The 16,097-nt window shown below is 53.4% G+C and overlaps 2 protein-coding genes across 3 annotated transcripts in view; one reads left to right on the plus strand and one right to left on the minus strand.

The window, feature by feature from the left end:
- The window catches only part of CRAMP1 (cramped chromatin regulator homolog 1), a 44,968-nt gene extending 36,518 nt beyond the window's left edge, over nt 1-8,450 (minus strand). For both annotated transcript variants that reach the window (XM_052663303.1, XM_052663295.1), the window contains exons 1-2: nt 8,218-8,450; nt 5,792-6,138 (exon numbers count right to left, since the gene is read on the minus strand). In XM_052663303.1, the coding sequence (XP_052519263.1) occupies nt 5,792-6,137 (346 nt within the window). In that variant the 5' untranslated portion in view covers nt 6,138; nt 8,218-8,450. The remainder of the gene's footprint in view (nt 1-5,791; nt 6,139-8,217) is intronic.
- A 6,171-nt stretch (nt 8,451-14,621) lies between these two features.
- The window catches only part of IFT140 (intraflagellar transport 140), a 50,451-nt gene continuing 48,975 nt past the window's right edge, over nt 14,622-16,097 (plus strand). The window contains exon 1 of the mRNA XM_052636384.1: nt 14,622-14,768. Coding sequence (XP_052492344.1) covers nt 14,622-14,768 — 147 coding nt within the window. The remainder of the gene's footprint in view (nt 14,769-16,097) is intronic.

Raw genomic sequence — 16,097 nt, forward strand, 5'->3', positions numbered from 1 at the left:
CGTTCAGCGAGAGCTGGGGAGCCGGCGCCGTCCCTCCCACCCACCACTGGCCCCGGAGGCCCGGCACCACCTTGGAGCAGGCCCTTCAGCGCCCTTTCTGGTCTCCCAGACCACCCACTCGGCCTGCACCCTTCTCCAGGGCTCATGTTTGAGGAACACAGACGTGCAACCTCTGTCTGCGTCCCCCGCTGCCCGGCCGTCCACTCCAGACAAGCTAGACAGCCCGCTCTCTCTGCCCGTGCCCCCTCAGCACCGTGCAGCAGAGAACCAGCCATCTTTCTGCCGGAAGCGCAGGTGCCCAGCCCCGAGGAGCGCGTCTGGATGCCCTGCTCCCTTCTATCCTCGTGTGCAGTCACCATCACCAGGGGGAAAGAAGCCCTGAAAGCGGGAAAGCCGCACGGTCCGGGCGGCCGGGGCCCAGCCAGTTCCCCTCCTCTCACTCCAGACCTGGCGTCGTCCTCCCGGGACATGGGGCTTCTTCAGGATGTGTGACGTCCCGGTGGCCATCACCCGGGCCGTGGCTGCCTCAGCATTTATGACACACAGAGTCACGGGCAGATGAGGGAGAGATCCTGGTCTCAGTGGCCCCCGTCTGTGACGGAGGCGGCGGCAGGCTCAGGACTCGGGGGGACGCTGGCCTAGCATGGCCATGTGACTTCCCAGGGGACGCCGAGGATGTGGTGACACCCCATCACGGCACACTCTCTGTCCTTAGCCTTCCTCTGGAGCCTGCAAACTTCCTGAGCATAACATCAAAGTCCCAGGGGACAGGAAGACCCTGTCAGGCTGCACTCGAGGGCTTCAGAAACATCCACCCAAGCCCGCCTGCGCTGGGCAAGAGGCGCACTCCCGTCTCGCTGCCTGCCCGCCCCCAGCCCCACTAGGACGCCGCCTGGCACCGCGGAGGCTCACGGCCGAGAGGGCGGCATGCCCAACAGGAGGCCCGGCGGGTGCCCCAGGCTGTGCTCAGTCCAAACGGGAGGTGTGACGCCCAGGGTCTCAGAGGTGCTTCTGTGCCGCTGCTGAAAAAACCTTCTCCACCAAGGCACACGGGGGGCGGTTCCCAGGAAGGGTCCGCCCCACGGACAAATCGAAGCACCCCCATCCCCACTGCCCACCACGTCCGCTGGGCCCCGAGAGCCGCGTGCTGCCCACTAGGACCGCCCCCAGCACTTGGCACTCCATCTGCCTCAGCGGCACCTTGTGATGCTCAATGTCCCCCTCTCTCAAACCAGGCGTGGCCTCCCTCGAAGACTTTCGCTCCTCTCACAGATGTTTAAGACAAACACAACTACGACCCAGTGTTCCCACTAAAACGTACACCCTCCTCACAAAGTAACATAGGGACCACAACTCCCAGGCACGTTTCACACGCTGGTCCTCAGTGCTGAGAACACCACCCTTTCTTGATGTGATAGAGCACTCCAGCACACCCCCATCCCGGACAAAGACGGTGTTTGCATCTGTGACTGCTATCTTTGTATCTTCATATCATCCAAAACAGGACACAACGTGCTGCTGCTGCTGGTGCTAAGTCGCTTCAGTCGTGTCCGACTCTTCGCGACCCCATGGACTGCAGCCCACCAGGCTCCTCCGTCCATGGGATTTTCCAGGCAAATGAAATGAAAACCCTGACGCGTGTACACTCTGGGCACCAGACAACTGCAGAAGCTCACGAGACACCATGGAAACATCGGTGTCGACGTTCAAAGTCAAGGAAGTACTAATACTCCATACTTAGCTCAGCCTTTAAACCAAAATTCAACTGTTCCCTTACCTACTCGCCTAGACTATCTGTCCACATTTTGGACGTGGAGCCGGCTCAGGGCACAGCTCTGACTGAGGGACTCCCTAGAAGCTCTGCTCCACAGGCGGCTCCCCTCCATCCGGCCTGGCTCTGTTGTGGCCGCTCTGACACGGCCTGGGCCGGCGGGTCTCCTGACCCACTGCACACAGAGGGGCCTGTGTCACCCAACAGATCCCATGTCGCAGTCCCCATGGCTCCTGCACACGCAGCCTTGGTGGGGAGAGAGGCACGTGCTGGACACAGCTGGAAGAACGGCCCGCCTCTCACTTCTCCTCCCAACAAGCTGAGACCTTCACAGAGCCTGAGGGACCCTGGGGTGATGATCCGACTGGCCACAGGGACCACAAAGCTCCGGCCTCACTGTCTCCGGAGGGTCGGGTGTGTCCCCCTGCCGCTGGTGGGTATGGAAGGCAGGGACTGCCCCGCCCGGCTGTCTGGCCTGGGGAGGGATGAGAGTGACCGCGGCATGGATGCCAGCAGAGCCTCGCCAGGCCAGGCACTCTGCGAGGTGAGGGCTAAGGAGAGCCCACCAGGGAGACAACCACCTGGCCTCCCAGCCTCTGCCTTCTCGCAGGACCCCAGGCGCCCCTGAGCTGAGGTAAGCGCGGCCTCGGCCGTGGCCTGACCTGTCTGCTGCTGAACAGAAGGAATATAAAGTTCAGGCAGGGCAAGCACCCCTCCAGCCCAGCTGAACGAACCCCTGGACCTCAGGGTGGAGACACCGGGCTCCCAACCACAGATCCAAAAGGATACCGTCTCCCCAGGGTCAGCCTTAACAGGGTGAGGTACGTCTGAGACATCTTTAAAAAAAAACCCTGGAAGGTACAGGCAGACCCCAGACTAAGCAAAGTGCAAACGCTTTCTGTACACGGAATCACTGATTTCTAAGCACGACACAGTAAAGCCAGACAACGCAACCGCACTGTGGAGACGGTGCCTCCTCTGACTTGCTCCTTGACTCTGCAGAACCAGCCTTCTTGGGTGGGGGGAGGGGACAGCCTTGGAACCAGAAGGTTGGACTCTGCCCCCAACTCAGGCGTCCCCTGAGGCCCCCAACCCCCTAGCGGCTCGGGGGGCATTCCTGGCACCTCTATCCTACCTCCCAACAGGCGACCCCGCCCACCCCCTCAGACTCGGCCTGAAGCTTGACCTGGCAGCCAGGCCCGCTTTCCCTAAAAGCAGCCTGTTCGCCGGTCATGCAGGGCTTCGGGGAGTTACTTATTTCAGTGAGGCAGGCATGGGGTTATCCCCATTTACAGACAAAGAACCTGAGATGTGCATCATGGACTGAACACACGGGAAGGGTGTGGGGGCTCTGTCTCCTGGCCTGGTTCCTGCAGGTTGTGAAGTCAGTCTCAAGTGTGTTCTCAGGCCACTTGGGGCACATGGCAGGGCCAGGGGAGCATTTGTTTTGACATCAAGCAGAGCCACTGGTTTCTGACCTGCAGCCTACCTTCTGTCTCAGCTGAGCACGTTATCTGAACAACACTCCTCGGTATCTGCGCCCAAATAAAAAGCAAAGTAACAGAGGTGCAAGATGCCTGGCACACAGGTGCTAAATCAGTGCCACTTGCCCCTGGTCAATTCAAAAAGGATTTGATTCAGACGTCCACTTCTGGTTTTTCACTGAAGTTGACAAAAGAGTCCATTCTTTAGAAAAAAGAAAAGACTGTACTTGTGTGGACAGAAGCAAAATGAAAACTTCCTTTCCTCCCCAAGCCTTTTCCTCCCAAACGCCGGCAGAGTTCTCCATGCGTTAAGACTGAAACTGGAAAGTGGTCAGTAACCAAAGGAGCCTTCTCTGGCTGGGCTGTGATTGTACCTCAAATATAATGGAAATTTTTACTTTCCTGAAGTGAAAAAACCGGAAAAATTCCCTTACTGGTCCATGCTCATCACTACAGGTGTAGAGTTCCACCGTCTGTGCGACAAACAGCTCCTCCAAGAATGTTCCCCAAGGTTACAACTGACCTACTCTCTGCAGGTCAAAGGGGCGGGAGAGGGAACAGAGGCTGCCGAGGCAGGCGGGGGATGTCCTGGGCATGGGGAAACTTGAGGCACAGCCCAGAGGCGGCCTCACCAGGAAGCTCCGGGCCAGAGGCAGGCCCAGGAGTCTGTGAAGCAGAGGAAACACACTTTCCACTCCTCTCCCAAACATCACCAGCACCACAGTTTAGCTTCATTATTCACTTTAGCAAACTTCTGCATGCTAAAACAAGAATATACACAAGCTATAAGCAGCACAATTTCTAGCAAACTTCCATTTCCCTGATGGGAACTGGATGGCTGCTCCAACCACGTTTGGGCAAGAATTAAGAACAGATCCGAGGCCAGGCTAATCAGAAACCTCCCCCATCAGACCCACACTCAAGTGTGCAAGGGAAAGCAAACTGCCCCTCATCCACTGCCAACATTCTAACTGAAGTCTCACATCACACCCACGCCACATCACTTCACAGGTAGCCATTTCCAGGGGGCAGAGAGCTTCCAGCGCCTTGCTCCATCGCCTTGCTCCATTTCAGCAGCCACACGTGGAGAGAGGGGAGCCATCCCCGGCACTCCTCAATTCACAGGGAAGGATGCCTCTCCAAGGAGAAAGCCGGCGAGAGGGGTCAAGCGAGCAGACTGAGGTCAGAGGGCCAGGGGACCGAAGCCAGACACTCTGACTGGACGCCAGAGCCAGTGCTTCTGAAGTCACAGACCCTTGGAGGCTCCCTAGCACTTATACATGGTAACTTAAGACATCTCTCTGACTAGGAGTGAAAAACTGCTCTTTACAAAACAAAGCCAGGAAAACCAATTAATGTTTTCCTAATCAATCAGCAACTTTCACACCAAAATAAACTTCTACGAGACAAGTTTTAACTTCTGAAGCATACAAAATTATCTCATGCTTACATCTCCAAGTGAGTATACTTACATCAAAAATCTTCACCAAAAAAGAAAAAGAGTAAGGCTATGATTTCAGAGGACAGTCCTCCTCATCTGAGAATGAGGCAGAAGTTACCAAGTTTAACTGCACACGTTTGGCACAGATCTCCAAAATGGGTCCTCCACTAGCTTCTGAGGTATTTCCTTCTTAATATTATCAGGACCAGCTAATGATTTAAATTCCATCTCCCAAGGAACAAAGTAAAAGTTTTTCTCATGTGAAACTCACTAGAAAATGGTGTTACATATGCTATCTATAAAAGTGCTGCAAACTTGGCCTAAAACAAAGAGTATTAAGAACAATTCACTTGTACCATTAAGAAAAAACTGAATGCTGAAATATAAATAGATACAAACAGAAAACAATATATGGTTTTCTTATTATTTTGATAGGGACTCTAGTAACGCTGAGACGTCCTCAACAACCCGAGAATGCCAGGACAAATCCTGTGGACTGCTGCTTGTTTATGTCAGGTCATACATGTTTTCACCACCTACTAAACGCTACAGACGTTCTCATGGCACCCAAGGAAACCTTAGTAGAAACTCAAAGGGCCATGTCTTGAGGCCCTTAACACTCTCCAGCCTGGCATACTTGAAGTAGAGGGTGATGGGCCCAAGGTGGACCTTCGGAATCATTCATTTTCGACTTATCAACCTTTCCCCACAAGAGTTTCAAAAGTCCATTCCTTTGTTGTATTTTCACCATCTGAGGCTGAGGAAAAGACACAGCCCGTAATTTCTCAATCCCTTTCTAAACTACTGTTTACTGTTTACTGTTTAAAATAGCCTACCATATAAATCACCCAAGCACCTTTGATGGGGGGAAAAAATTCAACCATCAAAAATCTATTTGTCCAAGGAAAGAATACTTACTGCCCCTTAACACAGTCGAAACACAGAAACAGTCTCTCTGGAGCAGGAAGAGAGCATGTCCCCTTCAAAGTGCCACTCAAAGTGTGGGTGCAGACACACGAGGCAGGGAGGCATGAGGGAGGGGCCCCCCACCGGGGGAGCGAGGGCACACCCTGCAAGGGGCCCGGGTCGCCTTACCTTTCCCGCGGGGCCCGGAGCTGCCCGCACCGCTGCTCCCCCCAGCGCAGGACGAGTCCTTCCTGAGCCTCTTGCTCTGTGGCCTCACGCTGGACCTGAGGAAGTGGTGCTGATCCTGGGGGCAGGCGGGCGGCGGGGACGGGGCCTGTGGGCCACCCGAGGGGGCCTGGGGGCCGTCGCCGCCGTCCCGGGGGGTCTTGCCGTCCCTCTTTGTGCCACCGCTCTCCTCGGCCGCGTCCCCGCCGCCGGGCCCCTCTCCTTCCAGCGAGTCTTCCTCGGCCGACCTCTTGCCCAGCCTCTTGAGCCCGTCCTCCCCGCCGCCGCCGTCTCCCAACTTCACTGTCATCCTGGCCGGGGCGGGGGAGAGGGGACCCGGGTGAGGCGCGCGGCCCGCAGCCTGCGAGAAGTTTAGCCGCACCGATCCCCTCTCAACATGGCCGCCGTTGTTTGTTCCAGATCCCCTCCCGCGGCCCGCCCGCCCGAGCCCGGCCAGCGGGCCCGAGTCGCCGCCCGCCGGACCCCGGCCGGGACCCCCGCGCGCCTGCCCGCCCGACGCCCAGGAAACGGTGGCCGGCGACGCGGAGGCGGCGGGGCGGCAGCTGGGCGGCCGCGCCCGGACGGCCCTGCCCGCGCGGCGCCCCGGTCCAGGGTCGGAGAAGGGGCAGAGGGCCAGGGTCGGGGTCCAGGGGTCCTGCAGCCACCTACCCGAAGGGCCCGCGGCTCATGGCCTGCGCGCCGGGCAGCCAGCGCGCCGGCCTCGCTCCCCGCGCTGCCTGAGCCGGTCGGGCCTTGGCGCCCGCGCCCCTCGACCCCACCCCACCCCACCCCGCCCCCCAAAAAGCGCGGGGCTCCGGGCCCGCGCACCTGCCCCGCACTCCGGCCCCCAAAGTTGGCCCTGGAGCGAGGGTGAGGGGCCCGGATCGACCCCGGTCGTGCAGAGGCGCGGGCTCGCCTGCGTACACAGGGAACTCCATGGTGGCCCGAGGCTGCCAGTCCGCCTGCTTATTTTAAAACAGACATAATGAATAATAAGCTGGGGGTTTCTGGGAGTCTTGCTTCTGAGGGTGGGAGATGTGTACTGCTGTGGGGATTTACGAATTAAAAATGCTTTTCAACAAAGGAGCCTGTTGTGTGGAACAGACTAGAGTCACCCGTGGAAGAGACAGCAGAGTAACCTCCAGGTAGGAATGGACAGAAGAGAATTCTGCCCAAACTCTAGGTAACCATGAATAAAAATCCTGCACTAACTTTGTGACTCTCTGTTGTGGGCAATGTCATCGACAAAATATGATGACTTTAAAAATGTCTGTCGCCCAAAAAGCAGATCCACTCAATTTATTCAAAGAGATTCAGGTACTATCAACGTTGTAAGTCCAGAAATAGTAATGTGCACATGAGATGAAGCAAGAAAACTAAAAACTAGATTCCTCAACAGGTGTTGATACTGTGCCCAAACTGTGTTTGATATGCTCAACACGACTGCTGAGAAAATGAAAATGAGAGCAAGACATCAAGGCCAACAATGAAATACAGTAAAAGGAGTGTAAGGACCTCTCCGAGAAAGACTTGGAAATGATTAAAATCATAGTGATACCTACTACTGCTCAAAAGTATTATGCCTCAAAACTACCTGCTACAGCTTTCATCTGTTGAAATTGATGTCATAAACCATCTGAATCCACGCCAGTCGAAAATAAAAATTAAAAAAACCTGCCATGCCAAAGAATAGAACTACGTAAGACAGATGCCCAAATTTAAAGGGCTTCGTGGTAGTACAGGACATCTCACTATTCATCCCTTATCCTATCCGTTTCTACTTAAGAAACCTGAAAATACCCCAAATAACCTTCTCTGGGTTATAATGTGGCGAACCCTACCTTCCAGGAACCAAGCCATGATCCCAAAGCTACCCACAGTCAACCCAGGACCCAGACAGTGGTTCTATCAGCTACAACAGAATAAACTTGCCCGTCGGCAAGCTAAATCTTGGGAGACACTACCTGAATACAGAAAAACGTGGCTTTTCAGAATTCAACAGGTATTGACGTATCTCAGTCTTCCTTTGAGGGAAAAGGAAACCAGGGGATGGAATTCTCTCACGGAGTCCCTCCAACCTTACTTCCTGACCGCGCAGAGGGATCGTCTCAAGCCCCGTCCCGGCAGGACACCATTTGTTACCTTCTGGGAAAGGAAAAGCAAAACCCCACCTCCCTGGCTGACTTCTAGCTGCACACAAAGAGTTCCGTCAACGCAACACTCCTGGGTCCGGGCTCCCCCGAGCCGCCCCGACGAAACACCGCGTGCGTAACCACCGCCGTCAGGGCGCAGGCCGCTTCTCCCGCAGCCCCGCTCGGGCTGGGAGCCGGCCTCGCCGCGACAGCCAGTAGGGGCGGTCCACCCCTCCTGAGCCCCCAGCCTCCGGTCACCTTTTTCATCAACGCCTCGCAGCAGCCTGGCTTCCCGGGCCCGCCGGGGTCCTCCCGGGCGCCCGCAGAACCGGCCAAGTCGGGCAGCCCGGCCCCCGAGCGCCGGCTGCTGAGAGACCGCAACGCCGCACACCTGTCCTCCCGCCTCAGACGCAGTCGCCGAACGGCACTCGCCCCGGTACGTCCCCTCGGCGGTCGGCGTGCGGCTGAGGAAGCTGCGGGCGCCGGTGCTATCGCCCCTCAGCCTCCCTGAGGCCCGGCCCGCGGCGAACAGGAGCAGTTCCGGCTACGGCGGCCGGCGGAGTCCGCGGGGCCGACGCGCGGGGCGGGGCCGGGGCGGCGGGAGTGCGAGCCGGGGCGGGGCGACGCGCGCGGGGCCGAGCACGCCAAGGTTTCCAGCGGGCGCGCCCCCTCCAGGGGCCTTCCCATTGGTCAGCGGCGGGCGCGCGCGCTTACACGCAGGGACGCTGGGTGGGGGCGGAGGGCGGATCTGCGGCGCGGGTAATGTTGTGACGCTAGCCTCGCGGCCGTGCGGACTGGTACGTCTCTCCGGATTGGTGGATCGACAGCCAATAGAATGAGAGTCTAGCCTGTGATTGGCCCGAGCCCTGTTGACGGATGCGTGAGAAGAAAACGCCGCCTCAGCTCTGAGTCTTGAATCCGGCGCGAACCGGGTTTTTACCGAAAAAGTGTGGAAGTGCGATTGAGGCAGAGAAACACACCTTTTATTGGATTGAGTGTGAAGGCTTTCAAGTTTTTTAGCGCTGCCGATGGTGCCGGACGCTTAGGTTGTTTTTCTTCGTTTTGGCGATAAAGGAGTGTTTTTCAAATTCTAGAGTTTATGGAGGAGGGATAAGAGTGATGGTGCTTAAGGGTACAAATTTGTTAAGGAGTAGGATGTAATGCACAATGTAATGCCTGCGTGCTCAGTCGTGTCCAACTCTCTGCGACCCGGTGGGCTGTAACCCGCCAGGCTCCTCTGTCCGTGGGATTTCCCAGGCAAGAATACTGGAGTGGGTTGCCATTTCCTCCTCCAGGGGATCTTCCTGACCCAGGGATTGAACCCCTGTCTCCTGCATTGGCAGGCGGATTCTTTACCACTGAGCCATCTGGAAAGCTTGCACAATATAATGGATACAAACAATAATACTGTACTGACTAATGTGATAAATATCTCTACAATCTAATCACATATAAATGGGTCAAAGTAACATTTTGTACACCTTAAATTTACGCAATATTACATACTAAATTTATTCCATAAAATCCTAGTGTTTATGAAAATGGGTTTTTTAAAATAGAATGTTCCTTGTATGCTTAACAAATGAAAGACCTTTGCTGCTGTTTGCTATACTAAGTTTTCTTAGTAACGTTGCTTTTTCTTTCAAAATTAGTTTAACCCACCATACCGTTAGAGCAGGATGGCACGTTGCTAATGCCTTAGGGAATGCAGTCAGCCGCCAAGGTTAGGAAAAAGGTTAGTTTCTAACTAAATGAACTCGTACTTTCTACTCTAAGCTATTTTCTCTCTAATGGCGTCCATAAGCCTCCTCCCTCAAAGCACTGAACGCATAAGTTACCAACTTCAAGGAACTATGTTGAATCAACTGACTTTTCTCAGAAATACTCTTGAACGACACCCTCTTGGAGACAGATAAGAATCTAGCAAACCTTTTGGGGTCCAAGAGACCCAGCAATAAGATTAACTAGAGAGGAGAGAATCTTAAAGATGGCGTTCTCCTTCTTTCGCAGTCTCCCTGCTGCCTTCCTCCTGACTGACCTATGTGGTTGGAAAAACTGAACTACACGAGCGGGTCGCGAACCGACCGTGTATCCCCATCACATACAGAAGAATACACCAGCTTCCCTTTTCTGGGCAGAAAGGCATATTCTGTCCCCTCGGCCCCCTCTGCGAGTTAGCGTTGTGGACTCTAAACAACCATCGAAAAAGGGGGAAATTGCCATGCACAGCCCCGAAGCTCGCCACCCGCGGGAGGAATCCTGCTCTCGGCTCCGCACGAACGTTTCCGAGCGTCTTCGGCTCTTTCCGGCCTCTCGGGGCGCTTCGGCTGGTCTCGGCGTCCGCCCGCTCGGTTTCGGCTGTATCCGAGCTGGGCTCGCGGCCGTTGTCCAGGCAACGCGCGGCGGCGCAGAGGCCCAGCCAAGGCGAGTGCAGCCCCCGGCCCGGGACCCGGCAGTAGGGAGTCTGGGGGCCCGGAGCCTCAGGACAGGGCGACGACGAGGGAGGGCCGGGGATGGGCTCGGGAGGTCGAGGGCCGGGACGGCTCGGGGAGTCTGGCGGGTCCAGGAGCCCGGAGCCTGGGCCCGGGAGAAGGGCGACGCCGAGACGCGCCGGGCCCTCTTCTCCGCCTCCTGGATAATCTTCGCCCAGAAACCCTGCCTGGGCCGATCGCCCGAGCGGTGGCGGATCAGGCCAAGGCTTGGGGGTGCGGGCCGGATGACCTAGAACTCAGCGCGAGGCGAGGTCCCACTGAGGGCCGCGTGGCGGTGCGAGGCCTGGAGAGCGGAGCTGAAGGGAAGGGGGCGGCGCCGAAGGTGCTAGCAGCGGCCCGGGCCCGGAAGGGATTCAGAAAACCACCTTCTGCGCTGTCAGTCCTGCGGCCCCGCGGGACCGCACGGTCCGAGCCGGAGATGGTGTTTCTTCATGTCCACGGGATGCAGCTATGAGCCTGCATTGACGAGGCCCCGGGGACGGTGGTTCAGAGTGAGGCTTTTCGGGGTGGCTTCCAGTGCACTCCACTGCGCCCCTCCACCCCGTCCCCATTGCCTCAAAGTCCTGGTTCCCTCCCACAGCGTCTCCAAGCAGTGATGCAACTGAAGTCATCCTTAGTACCACGAGCCGTTCTTTCCCAAAAGGTGGCTTACCTGAAGACTGAAGAGGTTGCACGGCTGGAGGTGAGAGCAGCAAATTGGTGAGAACAAGTGGAATTTTTTTTTTCTTTTCTCCAAAGTTTATATATTGACAAACGGCATTATGTTCAAGAGGTACCCTGCCTTTAGGAAAGCAAGTGCCCTTGTTTCTGAACCGATGCCATTAATGGATGCGATTTCATTGTTAGTCATTTCTCCTTCTTGTTTACTTTGATAACTTTTGTTTGTAAGTGCACGTGTGTATGTGTGTGCTCAGTTGCTTCAGTCGTGTCTAACTCTTTGTGACCCCATGGACTGGAGCCCACCAGTCTCCTCTGTCCATGGGATTTTCCAGGCAAGAATACTGCAGTGGGTTGCCATGCCCTTCTCCAGGGGATCTTCTAGATCTGGGGATCCAACCCAAGTCTCATGCATTTCAGGCAGATTCTTTACCAACTAAGCCGCGAGGGAGGCCTTGGTACACAGGTAGCATTTGCTGCTGCTGCTGCTGCTGAGTCACTTCAGTCATGTCCCACTCTGTTCGATCCCATAGATGGCAGCCCACCAGGCTCCCCCTTCCCTGGGATTCTCCAGGCAAGAACACTGGAGTGAGTTGCCATTTCCTTCTCCAATGCATGAAAGTGAAAAGTGAAAGGGAAGTTGCTCAGTCGTGTCCGACTCTTAGCGACCCCATGGACTGCAGCCTACCAGGCTCCTCCATCCATGGGATTTGCCAGGCAAGAGTACTGGAGTGGGGTGCCATTGCCTTCTCCCAAGTAGCATTTATTCATTGTATAAAACCGGATTCATTCACCCTGGCTTGATCCCAGCTCCTGCAACTAACAAGACATCAAAAGCCTCTTTCCTTGCTAGTAAGTATCTCCATCAGGAATTCATGTAGTGGGGCCTGTTTGGTGGAGGCAGTATTCTGGGGCTGGCTATGCTCCGGTGGCCCCTCACTCTGTGGGGCAAGTAATCAGGTAAGGAGTGGAGGATGGTCAGTCAAACACAGACTTACGGTACAATCTAAAGGAAGAGTACAGGGTTCTCTGAGGACACCGGGCAGAAGCACAGGACAGCCTGGTGGAAAGAGGCGTCCTGAGTACCCAGTGCAGGGGTGTGAGGGGGAGAGCCTCTGGGAGAGCCCCAGTGGGAAGAAAGTAACTTAAAGATCTTCTAGCATACTCGCTCCTTACAAAGTGATGTTTGAAATAAAAGAGGAGATCAGCTTTAACTTTTGCAAGTGCTTTTATAATTCTTTTCCGTCATTACAAGAAGATTGATATGTTACTCATTTTTCCAAGGCATATTTTCAGAGAGTAAACTTGTTAAACATGAGTAAGAATTTCCTGTAGCCCAGAATTTAGACCCTTGGTGGCTGCAACACGTTAGAACTCACTATGAAAGGCTTCTTTGCTGCGTTAAGCTGCCCGGCTTTTAACCCAGTGTGTTTCCTTGTGGCTCTGTGTAAACAATTGCATGAAGCCTTTACTCAGGGATCCAGAGCCCTGGGCCAGTGCACAGGAGTTCTAATGGAGTGTGTGCAGCTGGCCACGGATCCTACCCCCACAGAGCCCAGTCTCCTATCCCCCGGCTCCTCCGGCCAGTGCCCAGCCATCTGTCAGGAGTCTGAATGGGTGCTTTTCAGCACCCATTAAACTCACCACCAGCTTATGGTGGTGAGCTTAGTGGTCAGGGTATATTTTCATAAAAGAAAGATAAACATTTGAAATGTGACTGTTCATTTACCCTCCTGCCTTCCAGCTTCTGGAAGAACAGGGTCTCTCTCTCTCAACCCAAAATGAGCCTGCATGGCTTTCTCTGATACAGCTGTTGTATTGCTTAAAGCAAATGGCGTAGCCTGTTCCCTTCTCCAGTGATGGAATTTTGTAAGTGCTGGATAGCTATTTTTTTCGCAGTTTTTCTGTTGTGGTTAAATATACACAACATTTACTATTTTAACCATTTATAAGTGTATAGTTCGATGACAACATTAAGTACCTTCACACTGTTTTGCGGTCATCGCCACCAGTCTTTCCAAACTGAAACCTTATATATAATAAACACTAATTGCCCATCACCGCCTGTAGCAGGCCCTGGCAACCACCAGTCTATTTTCTTTTTTCAAGATTTTTTTGATGTGGGCCATTTTTAAAGTCTTTATTGAATTTGTTACAGAATTGCTTCTGTTTTTGCACTTTGGTTTTTTGGTCATGAAGCGTGTGTGATCTTAGCTCCCACAGTGCCTGCGTTGGAAGGCGGAGGCATTGAATTTGGTGACTCTTAAGTACCTCGTATAAGTGAATCATGCAGTATTTGTTCTTTTGAGTCGGATTTATCTCACTTCTAGGTTCATCCATGCTGTAACATGTGTCAGAACTCCATCCCATTGTAAGGCTGAATAATACTCCATTGTATGGACATACCACATTTTGTTTATCCATTCATTTGTTGATAGGCATTTGGGTTGTTTCCACCTTTTCACTATGAATAACGCTGCTACGAATATTGTGTTCGAGGATCTGTTTATATCCCTGCTTTCGATTCTTGTGGGTATGTGTCCAGAACTGAATTGCTGGATAATGTGATGATCCTGTGTGTGAGCCTGAGGGACCCACCAGACTGCTTTCCACAGCATCGGCACCATTTTACACTCCCACCAGCAGTGCAGAAGGCTTCCAGTTGCCTCATCAACACTTTTTACTTTCTGTTTTTTTGATAACAGCCATCCTGATGGGGATGAAGTTGAATAATTTCAAATGATAGCAACCACCTCAAAGAGATGTTTTTGGGCTAGTTCGCTTCCCCAGACTGACTCTAGGATGTGAGCAAATGGGTGGCAGTCAGACAGTCATTCCCTTCACCCTCCTGCCCCAGCCACACAAGGACAACATGCACATCTCTTAAGGAAGGAAAGAGAAAGAGATGTTAGGTAACTGATCAAGCTTATCTTTTCCCCAGTTGCCCTGTGGCCTTGCTTCCTCCACTTCCTGACAGATGAATCCTTTGGTTCCTGCCACCTCAAGAGGACAGCAGGGATCACCTTGGTTTTCTGTCAGAAACTGGGGGTTAGGTTTTTCTGCACATTTCTCTTTTGTGCAACAGTTTGCTTTTTTTGGTTTGTTGTTTGAAAATATTGCTTAAAGGAGAACTGTAAAAATATAAATTGTCCTTGTTATGATTAGAATAAAAATGATCAAGGATGGCACGTATGGTCTAGTCTGGAGGCTTTGTTTCTTTACTGTTTTGATGGCAACATGTGTGATTCTTTTCCATCTCACCCTAGGCCTGATCCCTTGCTTCTAATTGTGTTTCCCACATTAGAAATCTCTTCCACATAAATTGCGTGTATCGGTCCCAAGGGGTGTTGACAGGGGCGTTGATAAGGCTGTTGGTAACTTGCCTGATGTCTTATGATTGTAGGTTTGTGTTACCTCTCTTTTCTAATTCCATATGTAGGAGTTTTGTTCAAAACCAACAGGATTTGTTTTTTCCCCAGTAGGTTTTGGTGCTAAGCAGGCCTGCATTCTGTCATGGCCCTCTACTTTGACCACCGCATAGAAGCCCCAGACACAGTCGGGTCTCCCTCCCACATTGGCTGGCATCCCATCCACCCATTCTTGGCGGTTGCTTCTGTCAGCACAACCTCAGGAGGCAGCGTGGACATGTATCTGGAGCAAGTGAGTGTGGAAAGCAGCAATCTGACTGCAGTGGCATCTGGCTCTTGTCTTGTTCTTTTGTTCTCGTGTGTGTGTGTGTGTGTGTGTGTGTGTGTGTGTGTGTGTGTGTGTTTCTCACGAGGTGCAAATTCTCAACACTGTAAAAGCCATGTTATATAAGTAATTCTTTTACCCTTATTATTTAGTTTTGGGTACACAGTTAGGGATGCTTGAGAATCCACCCTCAGTTCACGGTCACCACCAGGGCTGTCTGTCCCCACCTCGCCAGCCTTGTGGGGTCACACCAGCCTTTGAAACTATTCGTTTCCTGGAGCGGCCATAACAAATTACCACGGATAGGGTGCCTTAAAATAACAGAAGTTTATCCTATCATAGTTATGGGGCCAGAAACCCCCAGCACGGGGCTGGCAGGGCCCTGCCCTCTGAAGGCTCGAATGGGGGGTGTGTGCCCTGCTTCACATTGGCTTCGGTGCAGCCCGCAGTCTTCAGTGCCCTCCCGGCTGTGGCAGGGTCTCTTTCCTCCTCGTATAAGGATACCAGTCATACTGGACTAGGGCCCACTCTGATGACCTCGTCTGAGCTTGGTCATCTGCAAAGACCCTGGTTTCATAGGAGGTCATGTCACAAGAACCAGGGGTTTAGGAATCAGCTTATCTTTAGGGGCCACACAACTCAATAACAGGAACTTTCTAGAAACTCCTACTTCACCAAGGAAAATGGATTTCCTTTCCCACCCCCTGCCCCACCCTCCCCCGAAATCTGCCTCTCGTGCTTTGGGTCCGCACCCCCTATCCCCTCCCCTCACGTAGCACCCTCCTGTGATGTCCTCCGGAGAGCACACCCAAGGGGCTTCCTCACTCAGCTCGCTGCGTCCAGCCTCCCCCGTCCCCGACTGGCCTCCTCTCCCTCCATCTCCTCTTCCTCCTGAGGCTACATTACCATCTCTTGGGGGACAACTCAGGCCTGCGGTCCAGCCTGCCAGTCCCACTGGGCCGCCAAGGAATTCCCTAGATAAAACTTCAAAATTTAGAAAATTTAAAGCACACTATTACAAAACAAACAAGCGTGCTTCGTGTGTTTCTAATTGGTAGAAGGAAAACAGTAGGATTTCAAAATTATGATTTATTCGATGATAAGAAGGTCACAGATGTAGCAGGTATAACTGGAGATTGGTAGGAAGAGCCCAGTAGAAGTGCTGAGAACAGAGTTAATCTCTGAAAACACACACATTTATACTTTTAACCTGCTGCCTTTGAAAATGCTAGAAAACATGAGAATATAAGAGCACATATCTTATTAACTCTTAGGGCAATGACATCGTCATATACC

The sequence above is a fragment of the Budorcas taxicolor genome, chromosome 2, assembly GCF_023091745.1.
Source record: "Budorcas taxicolor isolate Tak-1 chromosome 2, Takin1.1, whole genome shotgun sequence".
NCBI lineage: Eukaryota > Metazoa > Chordata > Mammalia > Artiodactyla > Bovidae > Budorcas > Budorcas taxicolor.